The 23,826-nt window shown below is 34.9% G+C and overlaps 1 protein-coding gene across 1 annotated transcript in view; it reads left to right on the forward strand.

The window, feature by feature from the left end:
* The window catches only part of LOC123684115, a 33,920-nt gene extending 10,101 nt beyond the window's left edge, over positions 1-23,819 (forward strand). The window contains exons 2-13 of the mRNA XM_045623245.1: positions 11,832-11,995; positions 12,491-12,753; positions 13,427-13,444; positions 14,140-14,247; positions 15,404-15,601; positions 17,168-17,381; positions 17,980-18,400; positions 18,487-18,651; positions 20,472-20,641; positions 21,417-21,584; positions 23,201-23,398; positions 23,463-23,819. Of these exons, the coding sequence (XP_045479201.1) occupies positions 11,929-11,995; positions 12,491-12,753; positions 13,427-13,444; positions 14,140-14,247; positions 15,404-15,601; positions 17,168-17,381; positions 17,980-18,400; positions 18,487-18,651; positions 20,472-20,641; positions 21,417-21,584; positions 23,201-23,398; positions 23,463-23,542 (2,070 nt within the window). The 5' untranslated portion in view covers positions 11,832-11,928 and the 3' untranslated portion in view covers positions 23,543-23,819. The remainder of the gene's footprint in view (positions 1-11,831; positions 11,996-12,490; positions 12,754-13,426; positions 13,445-14,139; positions 14,248-15,403; positions 15,602-17,167; positions 17,382-17,979; positions 18,401-18,486; positions 18,652-20,471; positions 20,642-21,416; positions 21,585-23,200; positions 23,399-23,462) is intronic.
* The last annotated feature ends 7 nt before the right edge of the window (positions 23,820-23,826 follow it).

The raw sequence follows: 23,826 nt of genomic DNA on the forward strand, positions 1-23,826 counted from the left end.
AGGCAATATCTCACTGATAACTTCACGGATGTTGGTTTACACATCGTCAATAGTCTGAGGATTATCGGTATGAGCACAATCTTCCGCATAATACCAAGAAAAATCGAAAGGCGATAAATCACAAGATATTGGTGGCCAAGTCATATCGTCTAAACAATGAATTATGCGTCCTGGAAATTTTTCTTGCAATAAAACCAAAATGGGTGTTCTTGTGTGGCTTGTTGTACCATCTTTCTGGACCAAATCTTCTCCAATTCCATATCATTAATTTCAGGCCAAAAAAAATTGTTAATGTTAAATTTTTCAAAGTTATAAGATCATAACAATCGATCCAGCCGTTATAACAGTGTAACCAAACCGACATGTTTCTCAATTTTTTTTAATTTAATCTATTTGCATCACTTTGGAGAAAATATTTGAAAAATATAAAAGACTTAGGTTAGTTCAAAGACGTAAAACCAAATAAATCAATTACTATTCCACATTGATCTTGCTAGCTCAAAAATCTAATTCATGTGTTTTGACGGCCAAAAATAATATGAAAACACTGAAAAAATTTGTCAAATTCGATAAAATATTGACGGTACCAAATGTTCGTAAAATGACCATTGTTATTCCATCTGTTATGAAGTTGTAGAAGGCGATTCCATTAGAAACAATGGCGTTCCACCTACCTAGCTAGGTTCAGCATCAGTAACTACTCAAAACACGGTCTACCAACTTTGAATCTTATCTCTGGAGCATATCAAATGCAAATCATCCTTAATGTAAGCATTCTTCATCATGCCACACAAGTGTGAAACATTAGCACCGCTACAACACCCCCTCTGATCGATTCTGAAGAGGGATTATTTGAATTTTCAAGATGGGTGGGAGGTCAATCAGAAAGTTTGAGGACCGCTTAATGCGAGGTCGATCACAAAGTTTGAGGACCGCTGATGCTGCGAGTTTTTTCTCATCCAGCGGTACGTTCTTTCTAGATTCTCGTTCAAGAATCAATCACTGTTAATGCCGTTCGTGCTGAATCGAATGAAGCTCATATTTTTATTCCATACATTTAGAACTGGTTTCGGCTCTCGAACTTTTTACATTTGTCGTGAAGGAGTGTTCTTACTCGTCTTCAACGTTGGTTGGAAGAAAATTGTGCATGCTTAGGGTTTTCAATAGGAACAATATGTTCTTGAAGCTTCTAAACAATCAATTTTCAATTATAAAGGGTGTTCTTTTTAGAGCTATAGAACTTTAAATTGCAATAAAACAACGATGGATTATTCGATTGACATGGATTTCATTTATCCGCAAGATAATCTTGTGGCATTACATTTCAAATATGATTTCTGGCATATGACCGCCACGGCTGGCTCGGATGTAGTCCAATCTGGACGTCCAATTTTCTATGACTTTTTCCAACATTTGTGGTTGTATATCGGCAATAACACGGCGAATGTTGTCTTCCAAATGGTCAAGGGTTTGTGGCTTATCCGCATAAACCAATGACTTTACATAGCACCACAGAAAGTAGTCTAGCGGTGTTGAATCACAAGATCTTGGAGGCCAATTCACAGGTCCAAAACGTGAAATTAGGCGGTCACCAAACGTGTCTTTCACTAAATCGATTGTGGCACGAGCTGTGTGACATGTTGCGCCCTCTTGTTGGAACCACAGCTCCTGGACATCATGGTTGTTCAATTCAGGAATGAAAAAGTTAGTAATCATGGCTCCATACCGGAACGCTCTCCATATACAGGGTGCAACATGAGTAATTGGAAGTACATATCTCAAGTATAGGATCTTGAGCCAAGAATATTTAACCCAAATCAACTACTCTCTTGATGGGTTGAAAAGTAAATTGTATAATTGTGTTTCCTTTTTTTTATTTCTCTTATTTTGGATAAAAAGTACATCAACCCGTACGATGGCTTATTCTACATATTTATAAATCTCAAATTCATTATTCGACGAGCTAACATCATCTTATTCTTTTCATCAGCTGATACCTGAAAAATTAAACTAGTAATTGGTTCAAAACAATGCCAATTTCTTGCAAAACAACTGCAAACACTTTCCTTCTTCTTCGAAGTAACAAGAATGCCTTGTGGCAATTCTTGGAACTTAAATATCTCGACAACGGTTCAGCCTTATTTGCCTTTGCTGGAGTTTCAAGAAACGGTGATGATCTCATCATTACTCATTGAAATTCAGTGTTCCTCGTGAACAAATTTATAACCTTATGGCCATTTAGTCAACTTCCGAATCAACGTATGCTGAATTATTCACAGGCACATGTGTTGGCAGGATACCGAAAAAAATTTCATTTTGTGTTTCCTTGTTTTTTTTTTTCATTGGGATCTTGCGTATTAACCTGATGGGCAAATAAAAGATCGCTTTTAAAAAGATTATTTTTCACTCGATTTTTCATGGTCGAATATGAATATGTATTTCAGTTTGTATGGGAAACAATTCCCTTCCAAAGAGTAATTATCATAGATAGAGGGAGTATACACAATTTTTACATGCCCCTAACATGGTTAGATGACGTTGTCGGATTATGATATATTTTTAAATGCACAATTTTACTATATCATTATGAATGTATATTATATTGAATGAAATATATTTATTTGAGTGATTCGCAATTGAATATGCAAATTTGAATATTTGGAATCCGATATTTTTCGTTATTGTCGAATTTTTAATTAGAAGAATATTTATTATTTTCTGTATCTACCTGCTGAAATCCAAGGTTTGGCAATTGTTGCTCTCCTAGTGTCATCGGTTGTTTCAGGTCGTTTGGCAAGCGTTTGATTGCTTCATTTTTCAACACAACACCCTCAATATTACTTTCTCAATCCAAAGGGAAAAAAGGAAGGTAATAGATTCACAACTATTTTCCGGTTTTCAATGGAATTACATACTATACATATAATCCATAATCGGCAGAGGTATTTTTTGAATTGAAAACCTTTTTTAAGCGCGTTGAGCACTTCTTGGGTGAAGAAAAATCATGGAACCGAAAGCACTCCATGCGTGTCAATTTGTTTATAAATTCATTTTATACACTGTGTCCGTATCCGTTAAATATGGAACAAATTTATTTTTAGCTAAACAGACCATTTTAAGAAATAATCCTGAAACACGTCGATTTTTTATTTTAATTTACAGTATTTTAACATAATAATCTAATATACAGGGTGAATTACTTTCGAGTAATGACGTCACCGTCATTTTCTTTAAATGGAACACCCCCATTTTGTCCCAATTTTCCGATTACTCTGGCTGAGCAGATTCCAAAAATGTATCACATTTTGATTCCAATTGGTATAGGACTCGGTATAGGATGGACAAAAATAAATAATAATAATAGTTTTGTGTGTGCTCATAAAGTAACGCGTAACATTCTTTATTAGTTAAATTAACAATATTATCAAAAATACGGCAATTGGTTTGTATATAACACCCTGTAGTTTGACACATTTTTAGATCATTAAAAATGTATAAAAAAAAGAAATAATTTCTTTCATATTCTGTCTGCTAGACCACAAGTACCAAACATGTTTGGAAACAGCTCATTCTTATTAATCTTAAAATGTAACAAACTACAGGGTGTTACATTAAAACCAATTAGCGCTAGACAATAAGTATTTTTGATAATATTGTTAATTTTACTAATAAAGAATGTTATGAGTTATTTTATGAGCACACACGAAACTATTGTATTTTTGTCCACCCTGTACCACTTTTAGTGATCTTTTGAAATTCAGAGGAGACGCTGGTGATAAATATAAATACAGAAATAGAAAGAAACGGAATACTGATGTCGCCTACGACAATCATGGACGCCTTATCGTTTTTCAATAATTTTCATTTTGCCCCCCCCTGAGAAAAATTTCTGCGGGCGCCCATGCTCGGATTTCACCCATCAACTAACTCGAGCACGGTATTCGGGATCCGAACCTACTCTGAAAATTTAAAGATTCTAGTTCTTTTCGTTCGTGAGTTATCTTCATGTTTATGGACCGACTCCACCTACTTCAATATCGCTAAAAATTGTTAGCATTATGCACATTGTTTTGCCACCGATTCTATTTTCATCTCAGGTTCCCCGCAGTTCTGTCAACAATGGTCCGATCCTAACAATATCCCACTTTTAGCAGCCGACTTGGTTTAATGCAATTCCCTCGTTCCAAAAAATGCGCGACCTCTGTTAGACTCCTCCACCAACTTTCTCGATGGACTTTGGAGAGGTTGCGAAGTTGAGAAACTTCTCTGAAGTAATGGTCTATTCTTGTCCACCGTGTTTTATTTATTTAAACGCGGTGACATCACCCCGCTCTCTGTGTTTTCGTTTTCTTTATAGTTTTGGCATTTCGCGTTGTTGGTCTCGCTAAATTTAAACTCGTATAAAACTAGTGGTCATCGGTTGTAAAATATTTCTTAGGTCATTCGAGATGGCACTTGTTCGAAGTGTTATGTCGATATTTCTGGTTCTGTTGTTATGTTTTGAACGATTCTTTACTGATGTGTTAGTTTTGCAATTTCAATTTTTGAACCTTCGGAATCAAATAAAAACATTTTTAACTCGTTTTTAGAATGTACATAATCCAAAAACACTGAAAATTTCACAATATGAAGTATGATTTCCTTCTAAAGGGAGTTTTTTTTAGAGCTATAGAACTTTAAATTGCAATAAAACGACGATGGATTATTCGATTGACATGAATTTTATTTATCCGCAAGATAATCTTGTGGCATTACATTTTGAATATGATTTCTGGCATATAACAGTCACGACTGGCTCGGATGTAGTCCAATCTGGACTTCCAATTTTCGATAACTTTTTCCAACATTTGTGGCCGTATATCGGCAATAACACGGCGAATGTTGCCTTCCAAATGGTCAAGGGTTTGTGGCTTATCCGCATAGACCAATGACTTTACATAGCCCCACAGAAAGTAGTCTAGAGATGTTAAATCACAAGATCTTGAAGGCCAATTCACAGGTCCAAAACGTGAAATTAGGCCTTAACCAAACGTGTCTTTCAATAAATCGATTGTGGCACGAGCTGTGTGACATGTTGCGCCGTCTTGTTGGAACCGCAGCTCCTGGACATCATGGTTGTTCAATTCAGGAATGAAAAAGTTAGTAATCAGGGCTCTATACCGATCACCATTGACTGTGACGTTCTGGCCATCATCGTTTTTGAAGAAGTACGGACCAATGATTCCACCAGCCGATAAAGCGTACCAAACAGTCAGTTTTTCTGGATGTAACGGTGTTTCGACATACATTTGAGGATTAGCTTCACTCCAAATGCGGCAGTTTTGTTTGTTGACGTAGCCATTCAACCAAAAGTGCGCTTCATCGCTAAACAAAATAAAATGGACGTAGTGCGCGAAACGTATTAGAGTTATTGAACTCGGAGAAGGTGCTTCACAAAAGTACTTCAGCTTTGCGAACTCTTACTGCAAAATTTTCTCAATTTTTTGTAGTGGATTTTAAAAATATCAATGCGTAGTTGAAGAGTGTATCGTTCCCTTTTTAGTAGTGGCGTATTTTTCAGTTGTCAAATGCCAGATGCTGGCAGCTGCTTCATAATCAGGAAATCAAGAAATGTGTTGTTATTGTTACCACAAAGTCCTAGCTTGTTTGATTTCGGAGTTAAATTTTTTATATTCTTCATCAAAAACCGCAAATTTATTATTAATCTCCTGAAAATTTTGAAACGTATCGTTAACGAGGAAATATTTTCATTACACTCCTGGATTCACGCAGAATCTGCGGAGAAATCTCAATAAATTTATTTCCGAGCAGTTTATAAATAGAAAACAGAAAATAATGTCATAGTGTCAACGTTTTAAAAGAGTTCCTTATTTATGGATATTTTATCTTCAATTTGATTTCTGTCACGTGAACAATAAATTCAAAGAAGGCGCAGCCTATAAATAATTTTTCGTAAACAAGATTTCATGTCGGTTTATTGTTATTGTAGTTTGTCATTCTTGTTAGACTATTTCAGGATAGGTAGGAATATTCTATTCAGTACTTTCATAGCATAAGTCTTCAATTCAATGATTGAACGTAATTTGGTATAGTTTTTAACAGTTAATTTATTTCTTCAGTAATTCGAGAAAACGGCGAATTGGCCTTTGAGCGCTCATTCATTTATACCTACCCCTTTTGTGGCATTATATACGTATACTTTATACTTTTATAGGAAGGCTATTGAGTCAAATCTTATCGTTTGAGACGGTACCTACAAGAATCAAAAATTCGAAAATTACAGTCTCGAAACGAAATGAACAAGCTCTCAGAAACAATCATCGATAGATTCATCGACAATACTCATAGAATTATCACAGAGAAGCATAAATCATATTTGCGGTTTTGAAACGAATTCAAGAAATCCATACAAAATTTACGGGATTCACATATGAATCACTGTCTCTGCTGCAGATGAAATTAGACATTATATCACAGAGGAAGTCTCATCTTATTCAGATATAATCAATCATCAATTTCCAGGATATAACCTCTCAAGTTTACCCAATCTTTTACTCATGTTGTTTTCGAATTTGATTTTGTAATTATTGTGTAATATTTAGCTATCGAGCTATGATTGATAATTTTTTACGGTTGAAATAAGATGATATTGATGTGGACGACGTTTATTTTCAACAAGACGGCGCTACTTACCACACAAGTGGCGAAAAAATTACAAAAAAAGTTTTCTAGCCGTATCACAATTGGCAAGTGAGATCTTGTGATTCAACATCTTCAGACTTTATTAATGGCATAACTTCTTCTTTACAATGAAATGAACATCCATTGATTTCTCTTAAATATACTCGTTTTTTTCAATATCAATATGAAACCTTTTATTGAAAAATCTTTTACGAGAATCAATTGAACAAATTCAAACAGACACCGCCAGACAGTTTATCTCTTTCTTCAACATCATTGCTGTCTGCAAGGGTGAAATATTTAGCTGATAGATCCCCTTCTGTTTGCACTTCACCCTCCATTTGTTCTTCTCAGAGTATCGAAGGATAAAATCCATACCTTCCAAGGACAATTGCAGAAAGAAGAGATTAAAGGTATTGGAGCTTCAGGAAGTGAACTCCACTGATAACTTATTTTTCAATTTTGATGTGTCCAAGAAGGAAGGATTTGATATTATGAAATTTAAAATGTCTTATATCATTGAGTTTTTACCACCAAAGTGAATATTTGTTTCAGTTTCGAAATTCTAAACTACAAATTCGACCAAGATGAAATTTTGCATTTTGATGTGAAATAATCATTTGAAGTTCATGCAAAAATGTTATGTTGATCACGTTACCAAAACCAGAGAAAATTCAGGGACATTATAAAAAAAAGTACCTACCTGACATTTCCTTAACAACATATAGACTTTTTCAATAGATATGATACTGTTAGAATATTACTTCATCCGAACAGATTACGAGAGAGACAACCAACCCTACACTTGATAGTGTTATTGCATGTCGTGCGGTGGCGCTACGAGTCTGCGCGTGGCGAGGCCATCGGGAGAGAAAACAAGAATGGACCTTCGATGGTCGAGAGCGAACGTCAGGGACAAAACTTCAGAGTGACAGCCTCTTCCAACCTGCCTTCTGTCAGGTCCTTCCGTTCTGCCTTGTGAACTGTACTTGCTTTTGAGATAGAGTTAGACTTACGAGTGTCTTGAGAATAAACGATTAATATCACCATCTGTGTATTAGTGAATACTCTGTATTTTATATAACCCAAATATATAATCCAATAGATACAATTTGAAATGATTTTAATGGCAACACTTTGTGTTATTTTTGACATTTGTGTTCAGTCAACTTTTAGGAATACTTAGTTAAATTGTTTTATCGAAATTTTTGATTGATTCAACTCAAATAATTCACCCGGTATAATAGTGTGAATAAAACCAATAAAATATGTCAATATATAATTAATAAAATCAAAAACACTTAGTACAAGTATTTATTTATTTATTTATTTATTACAATATTATTATTATTATGTATTGTTACTATTTTTCAATAATAATTTGAAATAGATGAGCAATGAATTCAAGTCAGGTAGTTAGCAACCATAACAATTTCCTGCAGATACAAAACAATTTCTTCTCATATTTTTACAGTTACCGAGACTCCGGAAATTACCTTCATTTTTTTTCAATCCGTTATCTAGTGAGCTTAATGAGGATATCCGATCTAACAAGTTCTCATCTACCTAATTTTTCATATCACGTTAATCACCTTAAGCGTTCAGATCAAAGATGGAAAAAATCTATGACCGACATTTCTATGCGCGAATGTAAATTAGCGGTAAATTCATTTTGCGATCATTAAACAGCGAGAACGATAACCTTTGTAGTGGTCATACTTTTAAAAACAACGATGATCTAACTCTACATACCTATAAAATATTGTCAGGAATGAATGTTACAACGAAATGTTAAAATCAAGGACGGCTCCCATATGTTACGTCACTAATTTAAAATTCTAATTGCTTCACCTACCTACCTTTTTCAAGCGTATCTATGCAGTTGCCGGCTGCTTCAATATTTGAACATGACAGAATTGCAAAAAATAAAGGGTGTTTGAACGTTTGGTGATCGATTTTTGTTTGTAGGTAGCTTAGCGTTACTATTCAAGGCATACTTTTTATTTTTATAACGGGTGTTTTTTTTCGAGGTATATAACTTTAAGTTGGCATTACTATTCAAGATGGCGACCGATTTAACAGCTGTCAAGTGATTTATTCTCAGTTTGGTTTGGCAATTCATCATGAATAGACTCACGCCTGAACAACGCTTGCAAATAGTGCAATTTCATTTCGAAAATAATGGTTCTGTGCGGAATACGTATCGCGCACTACGTCCATTCTATTTTGTTTAGCGATGAAGCGCACTTCTGGTTGAATGGCTACGTCAACAAACAAAACTGCCCCATTTGGAGTGAAGCTAATCCTCAAGTGTATGTCGAAACACCGTTACATCCAGAAAAACTGACTGTTTGGTGCGCTTTATGGGCTGGTGGAATCATTGGTCCGTACTTCTTCAAAAACGATGATGGCCAGAACGTAACAGCCAATGGTGATCGGTATAGACATAGAGCCATGATTACTAACTTTTTCATTCCTGAATTGAACAACCATGATGTCCAGGAGCTGTGCTTTCAACAAGACGGCGCAACATGTCACACAGCTCGTGCCACAATCGATTCATTGAAAGACACGTTTCGTGACCGCCTAATTTCACGTTTTGGACATGTGAATTGGCCTCCGAGATCTTGTGATTTAACACCGCTAGACTACTTTCTGTGGGGCTATGTAAAGTCATTGATCTAAGCGGATAAGCCACAAACCCTTGACCATTTGGAAGACAACACTCGCAGTGTTATTGCGGATATACGCCCACAAATGTTGGAAAAATTCATCGAAAATTGGACGTCCAGATTGGACCACATCCGAGCCAGCCGTGGCGGTCATATGCCAGAAATCATATTTAAAATGTAATGCCACAAGATTATCTTGCGGATAAATAAAATTCATGTCAATCGAAAAATCCATCGTTGTTTTATTGCAATTTAAAGTTCTATAGCTCTAAAAAAAACACCCTTTATGTACCTCATAAATTTGAATTTGATTAGAATTCGGAAAATTATTCTCTCTGACTGGCCAATTCCAATTTCCCATCATTAATATGCATTAATTGGATAAAAACCAACCCCTAAGATATTGCGCAATCCAGAATTCAAAATAATGAGAAAGATTCTGTTTGAAATTGACAGCTGTTGCGATAAAATCTGAATATTCTTTCGCTCAACAATAATATCGCCATCTATTTTTCTCTGATGACTCAGATATTGTAGGGTTATCTTTAGTTCAAGCTATACAAGATAGCTTGCATCTGTACATGACTTATGTTGTCATTTCGCAACATTCTCAAAAGCAATAAGAGATTGTATTTCACCGCGCTGTCTTCCTGACAGCATCTTGGATTTCGTCCCAGTTATTTCAGATTGATAAATCATTATTCCGTATATTTTTCGAGTGCTAGAAAAAAGTAGGTCACAATTGCTGGGAACTAGTCTTGGTTAATTATAGAAATTATAACATGATATTTAACGATATTGGTTGAGGTGGGGATGAAATTCATCATTACTCTTATTATTACAAGGGCGTAGATCTTTTTTTTTTCAAATTACTCGAAATTATTTTTTTATTACCAATTCTGTTGTTCTTACCTTATACTGGATGTTTCCAAATTAGATTTACGGAGGAAAATGGAGACACTTTGGATAATTTTAAGAATAAAAGTCCCATGAATATGAGCCCGCAAACGCTTTGTTCTCGAGATACAGGGTGTTTCTAGTGTGTCGTACTCTTAAGTGATGCTTATTTCAGTTTATCAAATCTTTATTAATCTTCGCAACAGAGTGGGTGAATAAGTACCAAAACATATAATTAATTCATTCATTACAGCTTACAAGCTGGATATTTATAATAATTTGTATTTTCCAATTTTCCTGAGGATTACTAGAGAGCTGTATCTTTTCATGATTAAATGGCATAACCTACTGATCACAAATGTCATAAGAAATGTCAAAAAATAATACACTGTGCTGCCAACTCCCATTATAACCATTTTAAATAACATATGTATATAATTTCAATTATAAAACCCTTTTACTATATCAAAAAAGTTAAGTATCACACATTGTAATAGTTAGATGCACTTCTCATTAACCTTAGCAAATGTCATATTTAATTATCAATGAAACAACAACAAATAATGTTTTGGCATTAATTTTCAAGCAATTCAATAAATAATCTAGTTGTACATCACCCAAACTATAATCTCAAAAGGATTAAACTATCAACTCTATTCCTATTGCTCATTATTGATTGCATTAATAATACATTCAACTAATTTCCAACAGAAATAATGCTCAAAATATTATGATATATTAATCGATCCATTTTATTGATATTCGGATATATAAAGTATGATATAATTCCTTTCTCGGATCTTTGATTGTTGGTAAACATACTACATAAAACATTTGCGTCTTGAACTTTTATTGATACAAACATGGAGGCACTTCAGTGATGTCTAGAAGAATTCAAAAAATGTCACTGCTTGTCTTGTTTATCGAATGAACACACTTGAACTCTCTTTGTCTACTGTTTAGTATGACATACATACAATGATTTTGCATTAATAATCACTCAATTACATTGTTTTTATTGAAATCGTTTCCTCTAATTAACCACAGTCCTTCTTCTTGCTCAGGAAACGTGGTTGCAATGACACAAGAACAGGATGTTCATAGATTCTCGAAATTTGGTGAAGAACCTTTGAAAAATGTCATATTCATTGACGTCCTCATAGATTTCATTTCAAAGAACGATATACTTTTATTTAACCAAAATAATATGTTAATAAAATATGCAGAATTCAGAAAAAAAATTACAATACCAATTTCTGAACGTTGTTGAACCGTGAACCATGATTGAAAGGCATAACTGAACACAGATGTCATAAGAAAAAATATACAGAATTGCCTTTATAACCATTCCTAATGAAAACTACTTAACTTTTCGTGAAATTGCGTTATAGCAACCTTTTTTATTTTTTGTCTGATATTTATTTGAAAAATATTTATGCGAACTTAAATATATCCACTTTTAGGGTGAATAAACAGATCATTTAATAGGTATTACTAACTAATTTTGAAATTTTTTAAAAATCCATCAAATACCCTATTGATTATTATTGAACACTGAAGATTTCTCTTTATTTTCAGGTTTTGAGTAAACAAATCAACTATGAGGTGACAAAACTGGCATCAAACATGACTTGTTACGGAGTGAATCGATGACCAAAATATAAAATAATCAACCATCATGAAGAAACCAAAGTTCAACCCCAATTTGATATCACTGAAATGTGTCATCTTCCTATTTTTTGGGGGTGAGTTCTTAGAGAGAATATTTTTAATAGATTTTTTTTATTATAGCTGTATCATAATCCTTATTATTCTCTCAACTAAAAAGCATGCGAGATATTAAGATTAAATTATATAGTATTTTTAAGGATAATAAGTAACAAAAACTGTTCCAAAAAAAGTTCAACTCTTTATTTTGAGAATTTTTCTTTCTAACTTTTTGCTTTCCGCCATTTTCATGTTCTATACGAGTTTGAGGATTTCTTTGGTGCCGATTTCGATTCGGAAACTTCGGCTAACTTTGTAGGAAAATGTTTCTAAACCATTTTGTAATTATCAATTATGAGAACAGTAAAATATGTAAACTTGTCAACAACAGAAATAATAAAAAAATAACATATGATACTCGTGTAGGTATAAGTGCCATTAAAGCACTCCTCTCCCCGTTATGACTTAAAACTCGTTGCTCGTGCTTTAAAGATTCATTTATGCACTTGTTTCATAAAATACTATTTTTTCAGCTCTTGGAAGTCTTTTTCCCTTTCTTCCTCTGCATATGAACGACATAGGTTTATCGAAAGATGAGGCAGTCACAATTACAGCTGTGGCAGCCCTGGTTGCCACACTAGGTCCACTTGTTGTGGCACCCTTGTCTGATAGATTGGCTGGAACATCTACAGGAGGTACAAGAAGTAAATCGGGAAAATACCTGAAGATGATGATCGCCGTTTGTTTGATTCTTTCTGTTATTTTTTATTGGTTGTTGGCAACGATACCAAGAATTGTAAGTAGGAATTTTTATATGCCTTACAATCGATTGTAATCTTAAATGGGTGTGGGGATAGTGATTCAATGAAATTAGGTTGAATAATGGTTGTTGGGATAATTAGTGAAAATAATCTTGTTTTCAAGTTCCAGCTGTAAATTTAATAGGCTACAATACTATAGAAAAAAATAGATCTTCTAACCGTTTTTGTAACGTCTCATTTTTCTATTGTTATTACAATTAAAAAAAAGTGCAAGCGAAGATTTCTCACTACCAAAAGCGTGTCAAAATTTGTGCAAATCGAACTTTTCTGGTTCTTCTACAATCATTTGTTTAACTAATTCTCCAAACGCAAAAAACCACAATTTTCGAGTTAACGATTTGAAATGTATAGGGTTACCCTTGCTCTCAAAGTTTCGAAGAAAATTAACTGATGATTTCCCAAAATTTGAGTTTCATTATGATATTCCTTATATCAAACAATTTTTTTTTAGTTTAAATTTCCTTTTCGATAAATTTCAAATCTGTTATTAAAATAAATCGAAAGCTAGAATAGACACAAAAAAACAATAGTATTAGTTATAATTCCCTATTATTTGAATCAACTGCAATGGGTTGTAGTCACTAAATAAAAATTTCTATGAATTAAATCGATAAAAATAAAAAATTCTAATTTTTTGTTACTTCACAGCCTACAGCACTTTTAACTGTAAGTTATTGGAATGACTGGCTTCGAAAATTCTATATATTTGAAAAAAAAAAATTATCTGCGAATAACCTAACCACACTAGCACAGATTTTTTATGCACAACTCACAAATTTTAGATGGAGCGAGAAAATTACAATACTAAAATTCAATAAGCAATAAAAAAATGGCCTTCAATAACTTAGTAGTACCTAATTTTCTCGTTTCAAAGCAAATTGAAAATTATTAATAAGCACCAAATAAGCAATAAGCTGCAGCACACTTGACTATTGATATTTCTAAATTAACTCACCGCAATAACTTTTTATTTCAATATAGCATCTACCGTGTGTCAATAACAAAAATTCAGTTTTGAAAAATGGCTCAAATAAATCTTCTTAAAAGAATATTTCTCTTAACAATAGAATCGACCTCTCACTACCATTTTCCAAAAGTTTATTTTTGTTTTTCTATTCAATTTCTATTCTTGTTCATTTGTTACTTCTTCAATAGGTATACAAATGAGATATCATTTTCTACCTATCAATCATATTATGCTGAACAAAAAGTAATGCAATTTCTAACCTCAAAATAAACGTCATGAAATCTATGACAGGTATACCAACCTCAAAATAAAAATCTAAAAGCCACGTTCCCATTACTTTTTGTTTTGTACCTGTTTGAATAATTCTTAAGGAAATAGTATTTATTATTTCCAGAAAAGAGGACCCTTGAATGTAAGTTTTATGTGTAATGAACAAGGTGGATACGTACTTCAAGACCGATGTGATAACGAAGAAACCTGCTATAACTGGGACAGTGAAATCGTAAGTAACTGGAGTTTTTTTTCGAGGTATATAACTTTAAGTTGGCATTACTGTTCAAAATGGCGACCGATTCAACAGCTGTCAAGTGATTTATTCTCAGTTTGGTTTGGCCATTCATCATGAATAGACTCACGCCTGAACAACGCTTGCAAATAGTGCAATTTTATTTCGAAAATAATGGTTCTGTGCGGAATACGTATCGCGCACTACATCCATTTTATTTTGTTTAGCGATGAAGAGCACTTCTGGTTGAATGGCTACGTCAACAAACAAAACTGCCGCATTTGGAGTGAAGCTAATCCTCAAGTGTGTGTCGAAACACCATTACATCCAGAAAAACTGACTGTTTGGTGCGCTCTATGGGCTGGTGGAATCATTGGTCCGTACTTCTTCAAAAACGATGATGGCCAGAACGTTACAGTCAATGGTGATCGATATAGAGCCATGATTACTAACTTTTTCATTCCTGAATTGAACAACCATGATGTCCAGGAGCTGTGGTTCCAACAAGACGGCGCAACGTGTCACACAGCTCGTGCCACAATCGATTTATTGAAAGACACGTTTGGTGACCGCCTAATTTCACGTTTTGAACTAGTGAATTGGCCTCCAAGATCTTGTGATTTAACGCCACTAGACTACTTTCTGTGGGGCTATGTAAAGTCATTGGTCTATGCGGATAAGCCACAAACCCTTGACCATTTGGAAGACAACATTCGCCGTGTTATTGCCGATATACGGCCACAAATGTTGGAAAAAGTCATCGAAAATTGGACGTCCGGATTGGACTACATCCGAGCCAGCCGTGGCGGTCATATGCCAGAAATCATATTTAAAATGTAATGCCAGAAGATTATCTTGCGGATCAATAAAATTCATGTCAATCGAATAACCCATCGTTGTTTTATTGCAATTTAAAGTTCTATAGTTCTAAAAAGCACCCTTTATTAATGAAAAACTGCAATTCCTCTCAATCTCGCGTTCATAAAGATAAATAACTATAAACAAATCATAAAATAGTACATCTACCATAATGGACATCTACCACAAAAAATTATCAGAAAACACAATTATCACGTGGTGAAACTCAAATATTGAAAAACCTTTCGAATTCAACGGAAAATATCTCAACTACATATTCGTTTTTTTTTTTCAGGAAGGTACAGTGCTATTAAAAAATTGCGATTTCACTTGTCAAGTAAAGCCGTCCTGGACCAAGAAGATCGACGAGATTTCTACGGAACCTTCGGCCATCTTGAGCAGCACTGCCGATTCAAGAAGTGATGCTTACAGTGAAGCAGTTTACGAGGAGAATGCTGAAGACTTTATTGGTCCACCAATAGAGGCGGATATTGTAAGTCGCTCCAATGTACCCAAATTGCTATCGAACCATGAACCGCGTGCCTTAGTGCCTTGAACTTTTGAAGAAATAAAAGGAAATATAGGGTGTTCCACGTGCGACGGAATGATCACTTTGCGCGAGTAGCTTCAGTAGCCCCCACGCCCTCCAGATTTAAACTCTGGTGATTTATACACTTCCTTTATCACAATGTCATTCATCACTTCATTGGAACAATTTATTGAGGAAAATAAAAAGCTTATAATGAAAATTCCAAAAGCGCATGGTCATCTGGTCATATTTCTTCTGTTTCGTTGAGCAATCACATACATTCAAGAAATAATCAGCTCTCTAACTATCATGGTTCAGATTTTGTATCGGAACATTTCAATCGAAACCGGGGAGATAATCACTACTTGATCACTTTTCACTAAAACGCTAAAACTAAACGAAATTTTGCACGAAGCTTGCTGTATACACGAAAAATTTTAACTCGGTCGGATCTGTTACTTCAAAGGTTTTCGAAGATCGTCCAAGACCCTAGGCGACCTGAAGATTGCAATGGACTAGTTTAGTAATGTTGATAATACTATATTTGACACGATAGAATTAAAATATAGAGCAAAACTGATAAATCAGTGAAAACATTTTGAAAATCCATCAATAAATGACTGAGAAATAGATTATTTAAATTTACGTATTTTAACGCGGAACGTCTTTGGTCTCCGACTCGTCTGTGACGTCACACCACTTGCCTGTGATCGCTACACCATAAATAACGTTTAAATACTTAGCCGCGCCAAGGCTCTCGCGCCGTTTGTAGTTGTACAGTGTAGTTTTAACTCGAGTTTTGTTTTTATGTCACCATAATGGAAGAAGGCTTCATAAAAGGACAAAGTGACAATTTGCCTAAAATAGATATATTCGCAGTGATGATTCCTTTGATTCATGTCATTTGGTACATGAAAAAACAATTTATTGGGGTTTTTAATTGTCGTGCTTGCACACATGGGCACAATACAATATTTGTAGGATTTTTTTTTATTTCAGTCATCGTGTAACGAACAAAACACGACACGAATGGCACAAGTGATTGTACCCCAATGAATTCGTAAGCACTCTGCGAATACCAGTCGCCTCGTGTAAGTGGCGTGACGTCACACACTAGACTATGAAATTATTCTTCCAAGCGCAACTTCAAAGTCCCATAACTTTTTCATTTCTAAAGATATTTCAATGATTCTTCCACATTTTTGTTTCATTTTACTTAAATTTTTAGAATTAATCCTTAACAAAAAAATAAAAACTTGTCCATCGAATTAGGAATCAACCTAATAAACCCCACCACTCTCAAGACATGAGAGGCTCCTTCTTCGAGAGGCTCAATATGTCTTTTCTCCATCCTGGCTAGCTTTTGGTGATGTAATTTTCAAAACATAGTTTCAAAAAAAGTAAATTAGACTGGAAAATATTTTTTCAATATCATTTAGATTTCACTTAGGAGCCTCTTGAATGTAGGAATCAGCCGTGGCACACCTTATATAATAGAGAAACATTCTTCTTACCTCTTGTAATTTTCAGCCTGAAGCAGAATCAACAACACCTAGGACTATTGTCCTCGGGTTAGATCCAATCCCTCACATGTGTCATATGACAGGACCGGCCGATGACAGGATTCAGATTTGCGATGTCTACACCCCTTATTCTGACCCTATCCCCTTTGAAATCAGTCTGAAGCCGAATGAAAATGACACTACGTCTAACGAGACTGACAGTTATTGCAGATATCCCATAGGTGAGCAATTTCATCAAAATTTAGACAATACACTTCACTACAAAGGCCCGGGTCTAACCAATATTTTATTTTATTCGTGTAAACATAGTCATTCTCAAGAGTGATACATACACACATCGTCAAAAGTCTTATAGCCCCCTATTGACCTCCAAGATCTTGTGATTTAACACCGCTAGACTAATTTCTGTGGGGCTATCTAAAGTCATCGGTCTATGCGGATAAGCCACCTTGTCATTTGGAAGACAACATTCGCCGTGTTATTGCCGATATACGGCCGCAAATGTTGGAAAAGTCATCGAAAATTGGACGTCCAGATTGGACTACATCCGAGCCAGCCGTGGCGGTCATATGCCAGAAATCATATTTAAAATGTAATGCCACAAGATTATCTTGCGGATAAATAGAATTCGTGTCAATCGAATAATCCATCGTTGTTTTATTGCAATTTAAAGTTCTATAACTCTAAAAAAACACCCTTTAGTTGTTAAGATCGGAAAAACATCGTTACCGCACTAGACACTCTTTTGTAGTTCATCGTTCATTCCCACCATACAAGTTCACATTTTTTCTTCTAATGAAACAATTCACCATTTTCCAGCTACCGACTTGAAGTGTAGGTTGCCACCAGAGGTGGTACAACAGCTGAAAGAAGAAGACATAGACTGCCGTCCAGTAATAGGCTGTGAAATCCACTGGCCTTACAACAACACAAACAGCTTACTCAAGAGATCTCAGTGTGGTTACGATAACATCAGCTACTACCTTTACATCCTCGTAAGATGTCTTGGAGATATCTTCCCAGCTGCTGCATTGGTCCTCATTGATGCTGCTATCGTCATAGCGACCAGAGAGACTTCCACCGGAAGAGGTGATGTTGGTAAACAGTTCGCGTTGGGTGCTCTTGGTCTAGCCATTTTTCCACCATTGATAGGATGGTTGGGTAATGGTAGTTTCTTGGTTGCAATTATTACCTTCACGGTATTGATGGTGATAGCTGCTCTGATTCTCATCTTTGATACGTAAGTTGCTTTTGTCTGCTCTTTCAGTACCTTGAGATGATTGCACATCTTCACTTTACAAATTCCGAAATTTTGATTGTTTTTAGGACGATGCCTCTGAGTCCTCCAGAATGGTGGTGGCACACTAGATGTGGGATGTTGGCCCTGCCCATGTCTTCTGTAAGGAAGTATGGTATTGAAGTGATTGCATTAGGAATAGTGTTCTTCTGTCTGGGAATATTCTGGAACGCTATAGATGCCTTTTTGCCATGGTAAATATCTTCATTATTTACAATTAATTGATAAACCAACAAATATACTAACTGACTAAGAAACTGCAACGCCCAGAAGATGCTGTTTTTTGGTATAACATAGATTTGATAACTGCAAGGAGTAAATGATTGAAATTTGGAGAAAAAAACGTTTACAATTTTTTTTAATAAATTTGTAAATAATGTGTTTGTCCACCGCGATTATCTATACATTCCCCAAAACGTCTCGACATTGATGCAATAAGATGGTCTATATTTTCTTGAGGGATACTATCCCAAGTTACCTGTACTTCATGTCTCAGAGCCGCCAAAGTCCGTGGGGGCAGCAGTAAATTTCCAAGCCCTCTAGCCATTATGTTCCAAACGTGCACTATGGGCGAAAGATCAGGGGTTCTGAGAGGCCATGGCAAAAGATTCACATGGGTCGCTTCGAAAAAGTTTAAACTAACTCTGGCAACATGAGGTCGGGCATTATCTCGCAGAAATTTTGTATTCTCGAGCTGGTTAAGGTAAGGGAGAACATGTGGCTCCAATATTTTAGAAGGTAACGCAGCGCTGTCATGTTACCTCGAATAAAGACTAAAGGTGACCTACTTGCATGTGCAATAACACCCCATACCAGAACGCCTACTGTCCGGTGTACATGACGCTCAACATCGAACTGAGGTTAACGTCTAACCCTACTGCTGCCATTATGTGCACCCAAGGAGAATCGAGATTCATCAGAAACGACGACCTGATGCCATTACACATTCCAATGTTGACATTCTCTGCACCACTGTAATCGTTGCCGGCGATGCTCAACCGTCAGAGGTAACACAAGATGGGGTACATAATGCTGCAGTCCAAAAGACCTTATCCGGTGGTAAACCGTTCGGACAGTTACAGGATGGTCTTGTTCTCCTAACCACTCATCAGCCAAAGATCGAGTTGTTGCAAATCGGTCTCTAATGGCCATAAGTCTTAGACGTCGAACTGGAACTTCATTTGTGCGCCTTCGACGTCCAGTGCTTTCTCTTCTTCGATTTTGGGCATTATCAAACCACTTTTCACAACATCTCATAACAGTAGTTGGATTTCTGTTCGTACGGTTAGCGATTTCTCGAAATGACAACCCCGCTTCCCGTAGACCAATAATTCAACCTCTTTCACTTAGCTGGGCGCTAAATTGCGCGTACACGTGCTCTAAGCATTTTAATAACACCTAAATATCGACTTTTAATCTCCTCGAACAGCTGGTTTTGTTATAAAATTTAAAAAACTTGCAAAAAATGACTATAATATTTAAGTAACAAAAATTGTTTACATGAATATACATTCACGATTTTTTCTCCAAATTCAATCATTTAGGTACTCCTTGCTATACTATCTATGTTTTAGCAAAAAAAAAGATGAAATTTAGACAGTTCCTTCTGGATGTTGCATTTTCTTCGTCAGTTAGTATATTTTCTGTGGTCTATTCGCTGACGAGCGCTCAAAAAAGTCTGTAATAATGTAGGATTTCCATCTATCTGTCAGAAGAGCTTTTGCAGGCTCATTTAGTAATAGTTAAATAAATATTACTAATTAAGTGAAAGATCTTCTGAATTATAAAATTTTGAGAAAGCGTGAATTCAATCACAATAACTCCAAGACGATTGGGTAGATGTTGCTGATACTCAGTAGCGTGCGAAATAATTTTAAAACAACCTATAGTGAAACCATTTTCATTTAAATTCCTGTGTACCAGTAATTATACCTGATTTTTCAAATACTTGTAAACTATCACAGCGGAAACCTCCCTTTGAAATGACCATATCGAACAAACTGTCTATTTTCAGGCACATTGTAAAGCTGAATAACCCCTCAGCTGCAATCATTGGACTGACATACGCTATAGGTGCTATACCTGCAATAGCTTATCTAACATTTGCAGAAAAAATTGTGGACTACTGTGGACACTCCAATATTTTGATACTCTGCTTCGTCAATTACATAGTGCATCACTTAGGTACGTATATCCAACTGCGGTTTGGCCTTAAATCCATATACGGGTGTCCCGAAAGAACTAAATATAAGAATATTGAGTTATTTTTTTTTCGATATTATTCTGAAATTTTTATTGTTCTGATTATGCGAATAATATGAGATTTCGCACGAGGCTGTAAATTGCCTTTTTCTATCCAAATGCATTTTTTTCATGCCGATCGAATCAGTTTTGAAATTAACGAAGAAACAAAGATTCACACTAGTCGAATTTTCCTAATTTATGAACTCATTCAAGATTCGAACCTACCCCGAAAATTTTAACGGCCCTTCCGTTAGAAAGTTATCGTATATACAGTCGGATAGCCGTACGGACGAACAGAATTGAATTTGAGGACGGTTTCGTCATCATTGAGTCGAACCTTATCGTTTGGAATCATTTCTGGCGCAAAATTCGAAAACTATAGACATTTTGACGAAATTATGAAAGAAATAAAAAATTACTGTTTCCAATTTTTCACTCTATCTCAATTTCTGTTTGAAAATTTTCAAGAATTCCAAAATGCTTCTTTCAGAAATTTTCTTAACTTCAGTAATAATGCTAGTAGTTTTTCGAAAATGTCATATGTTTAAAAAAAAAAAAGTTTTCAATCTCATTCTTGAAATGGGACACCTTATATATGAATATTTCTTATAATTATAATTTCTTATGGCGATATTTGAAATAGAACGTTTAGAACCGTATAATGATCGATATGACTCGAAATATATTCATTTTTTTTGTATATTTTTTGTTTTAGCTCTTGTTCTAATTCAAGAAGCATCGTTAATATTGGTCTGTGAAATTCTGGAAATCATTTCTCTACACTTTATGTGGGTAACAGCCGTTCTATATCTAAGACATCTGGTTCCAAGAAAATTCACTACATGTGGTCAGGCATTACCAGTTATTGCCCATTTCTGTCTTGGTAAGTTTTCCATGTCATTTCCAATACTCTTTGAAGGAATTTCTAATATCTTATTTTCATCAAAGATTCATATATTTCGAAAAAATCCACTTTGGTGTCATTCAAAATTTCATAAATCCGAAACTTAATGATTTCCAAATTGCATAATTCAAAATTTTTGTTTTATCGTTTTTTTATTTTCTCAGATTCGATATATGTACCTATGTATGTATATTTCAATTCTTTGGAATTATTTCATTAAAATCCCAAGCTACAGATGCATCAATGCTGATACAACGTATATTCATTCAAAACATTTTATTGCTCATTAATTTTTTGAATATTCGTATTTTTTATTATTCATTCTTTATGATTTATTATTTCCATTAATAAAACTATGAGATTGATCAGAAAAAAAAATTTATTTCTCTAAAATTTTCTCAGTTTACGTTCATTAACGTGTTAAATCGAAAAAAATAATGTGTCCTTCCGCCGTCAATAATTTTACTGGAAAATTTTAGCGTGAAATTCGATCCAAAAATAGGTTGTTATACAGGGTGTTTCATTTGGAAACTGAAATACTTCACAGGTGGCACCAAGGCGGTTCTGGAGATACCCCATTTATTGGGTCTTACTGTCTTCGTAGCCGAGATACAGGGTGTTTAATGAATTTTGACCGTTTCTTTCTGAGGCCATATCAAACGAACCACCCGGTATATTTTCTTCATATTTGCCAAATATGTTCCTAATTGAGAGCCCAAATGTATCATGCAATAACGGCCTTGAAAATCCAAGTCCGGGTTAACAAAAAAATTATGAATCGTTTGAATCCTCGTAACAACACCCTGTACATCGGAATTTTGAAAATCTGTTTTAATATTCGGAAACACCGCTAAAAACTAAACTGAGACGTGTACTTCAAATTTTTGCGCAGATAGTTTTACTGCACAAATTTTCAACGTAAATGTCTTGAAATAATTATGGATTCAATATTTCTGATAATTCATTGTTAAAAGTCACTTCAAACCACTTTCAGGTATCCAAGTTCTCAAAAACTTCACTTTTACATTGAAAATTTGTGCAGTAAAACTGTCTGCGCGAAAATTTGAAGTGCGCGTCTCAGTTTAGTTTTTAGTGGTGTTTCCGAATATAAAAACAGATTTTCAAAATTCCGATGTAGAGTGTGTTGTTTCGAGTATTCAAACGATTCATAATTTTTTGTTAACCCGGACCTGGATTTTCAAGGCGGTTATTGCATGATACGTTTGGGCTCTCAATTAGGAACATATTTACCAAATATGAAGAAAATATACCGGGTGGTTCGTTTGATATGGCCTCAGAAAGAAACGGGCAAAATTCATAAAACACCCTGTATCTCGGCTACGAAGACAGTCATCATCATTCAGCCCTAAACCGTCCACTGCTGGAAGAACATTAAGACCCAATAAATGGGGTATCTCCAGAACCGCCTTCGTGCCACCTATGCACCTGTGAAGTATTTCCGTTTCCCAATGAAACACCCTGTATCGCATTGATCCATGAATTTTCAAGGCAAAATATCAAAGAAATAACTGAATCATAGTGTAAAATATCCAGTAGGTACTTATATTTTTAATTTATTTCATGATTTTTTTTAGGGAGATTCGTGGGTGCTCTACTTGGCGGTTTAGCGTATTCCGAGTACCCAGATAACTTCAAAACGGTCCACAAATGGTTCGCAATTGCAGCAGCCATAATAGCTACCATTTATTTCTTCGCGTACCATTTCTACCTAAAATTTTACTGTATTCCTCCGACTCAACTTCCACCAGACCCGGCGCCATCTACCGTTCAACGTAAGTACCACATATAGAAAACTGTGGAAGTACATTTTTTTATCTATAAAATACCTTTTTTTAGATATGAATGGCAACGGAAACTATACACCTCTAAGAGTTTATCACAACAGCAGCTCCAAAAAAGGTCACTTCCGATATTAGGAAGAACTCCATTCAACCTATCTGTGTTCTTGCATCTGTATATACAGAACTGATAAATAACTTTTTTATACTTTTATTCACTGTATATAGAAAATACAATTTGATGAAAATTTATGCATTACGAGTAAATTTATTATGAGCTTCAATCGGATTATATTGCTTTTTGCCAATCGAAGTTTTGTTGTGTTTCGACTATTTTTTTTAATATTCTTATCGTTTTATATTTTATATATTTAATGTATTTATATCTGATTAAAATTGTATGATAAGAAATGTATATATGT

This window comes from Harmonia axyridis, chromosome 7 (assembly GCF_914767665.1).
Source record: "Harmonia axyridis chromosome 7, icHarAxyr1.1, whole genome shotgun sequence".
Lineage (NCBI taxonomy): Eukaryota > Metazoa > Arthropoda > Insecta > Coleoptera > Coccinellidae > Harmonia > Harmonia axyridis.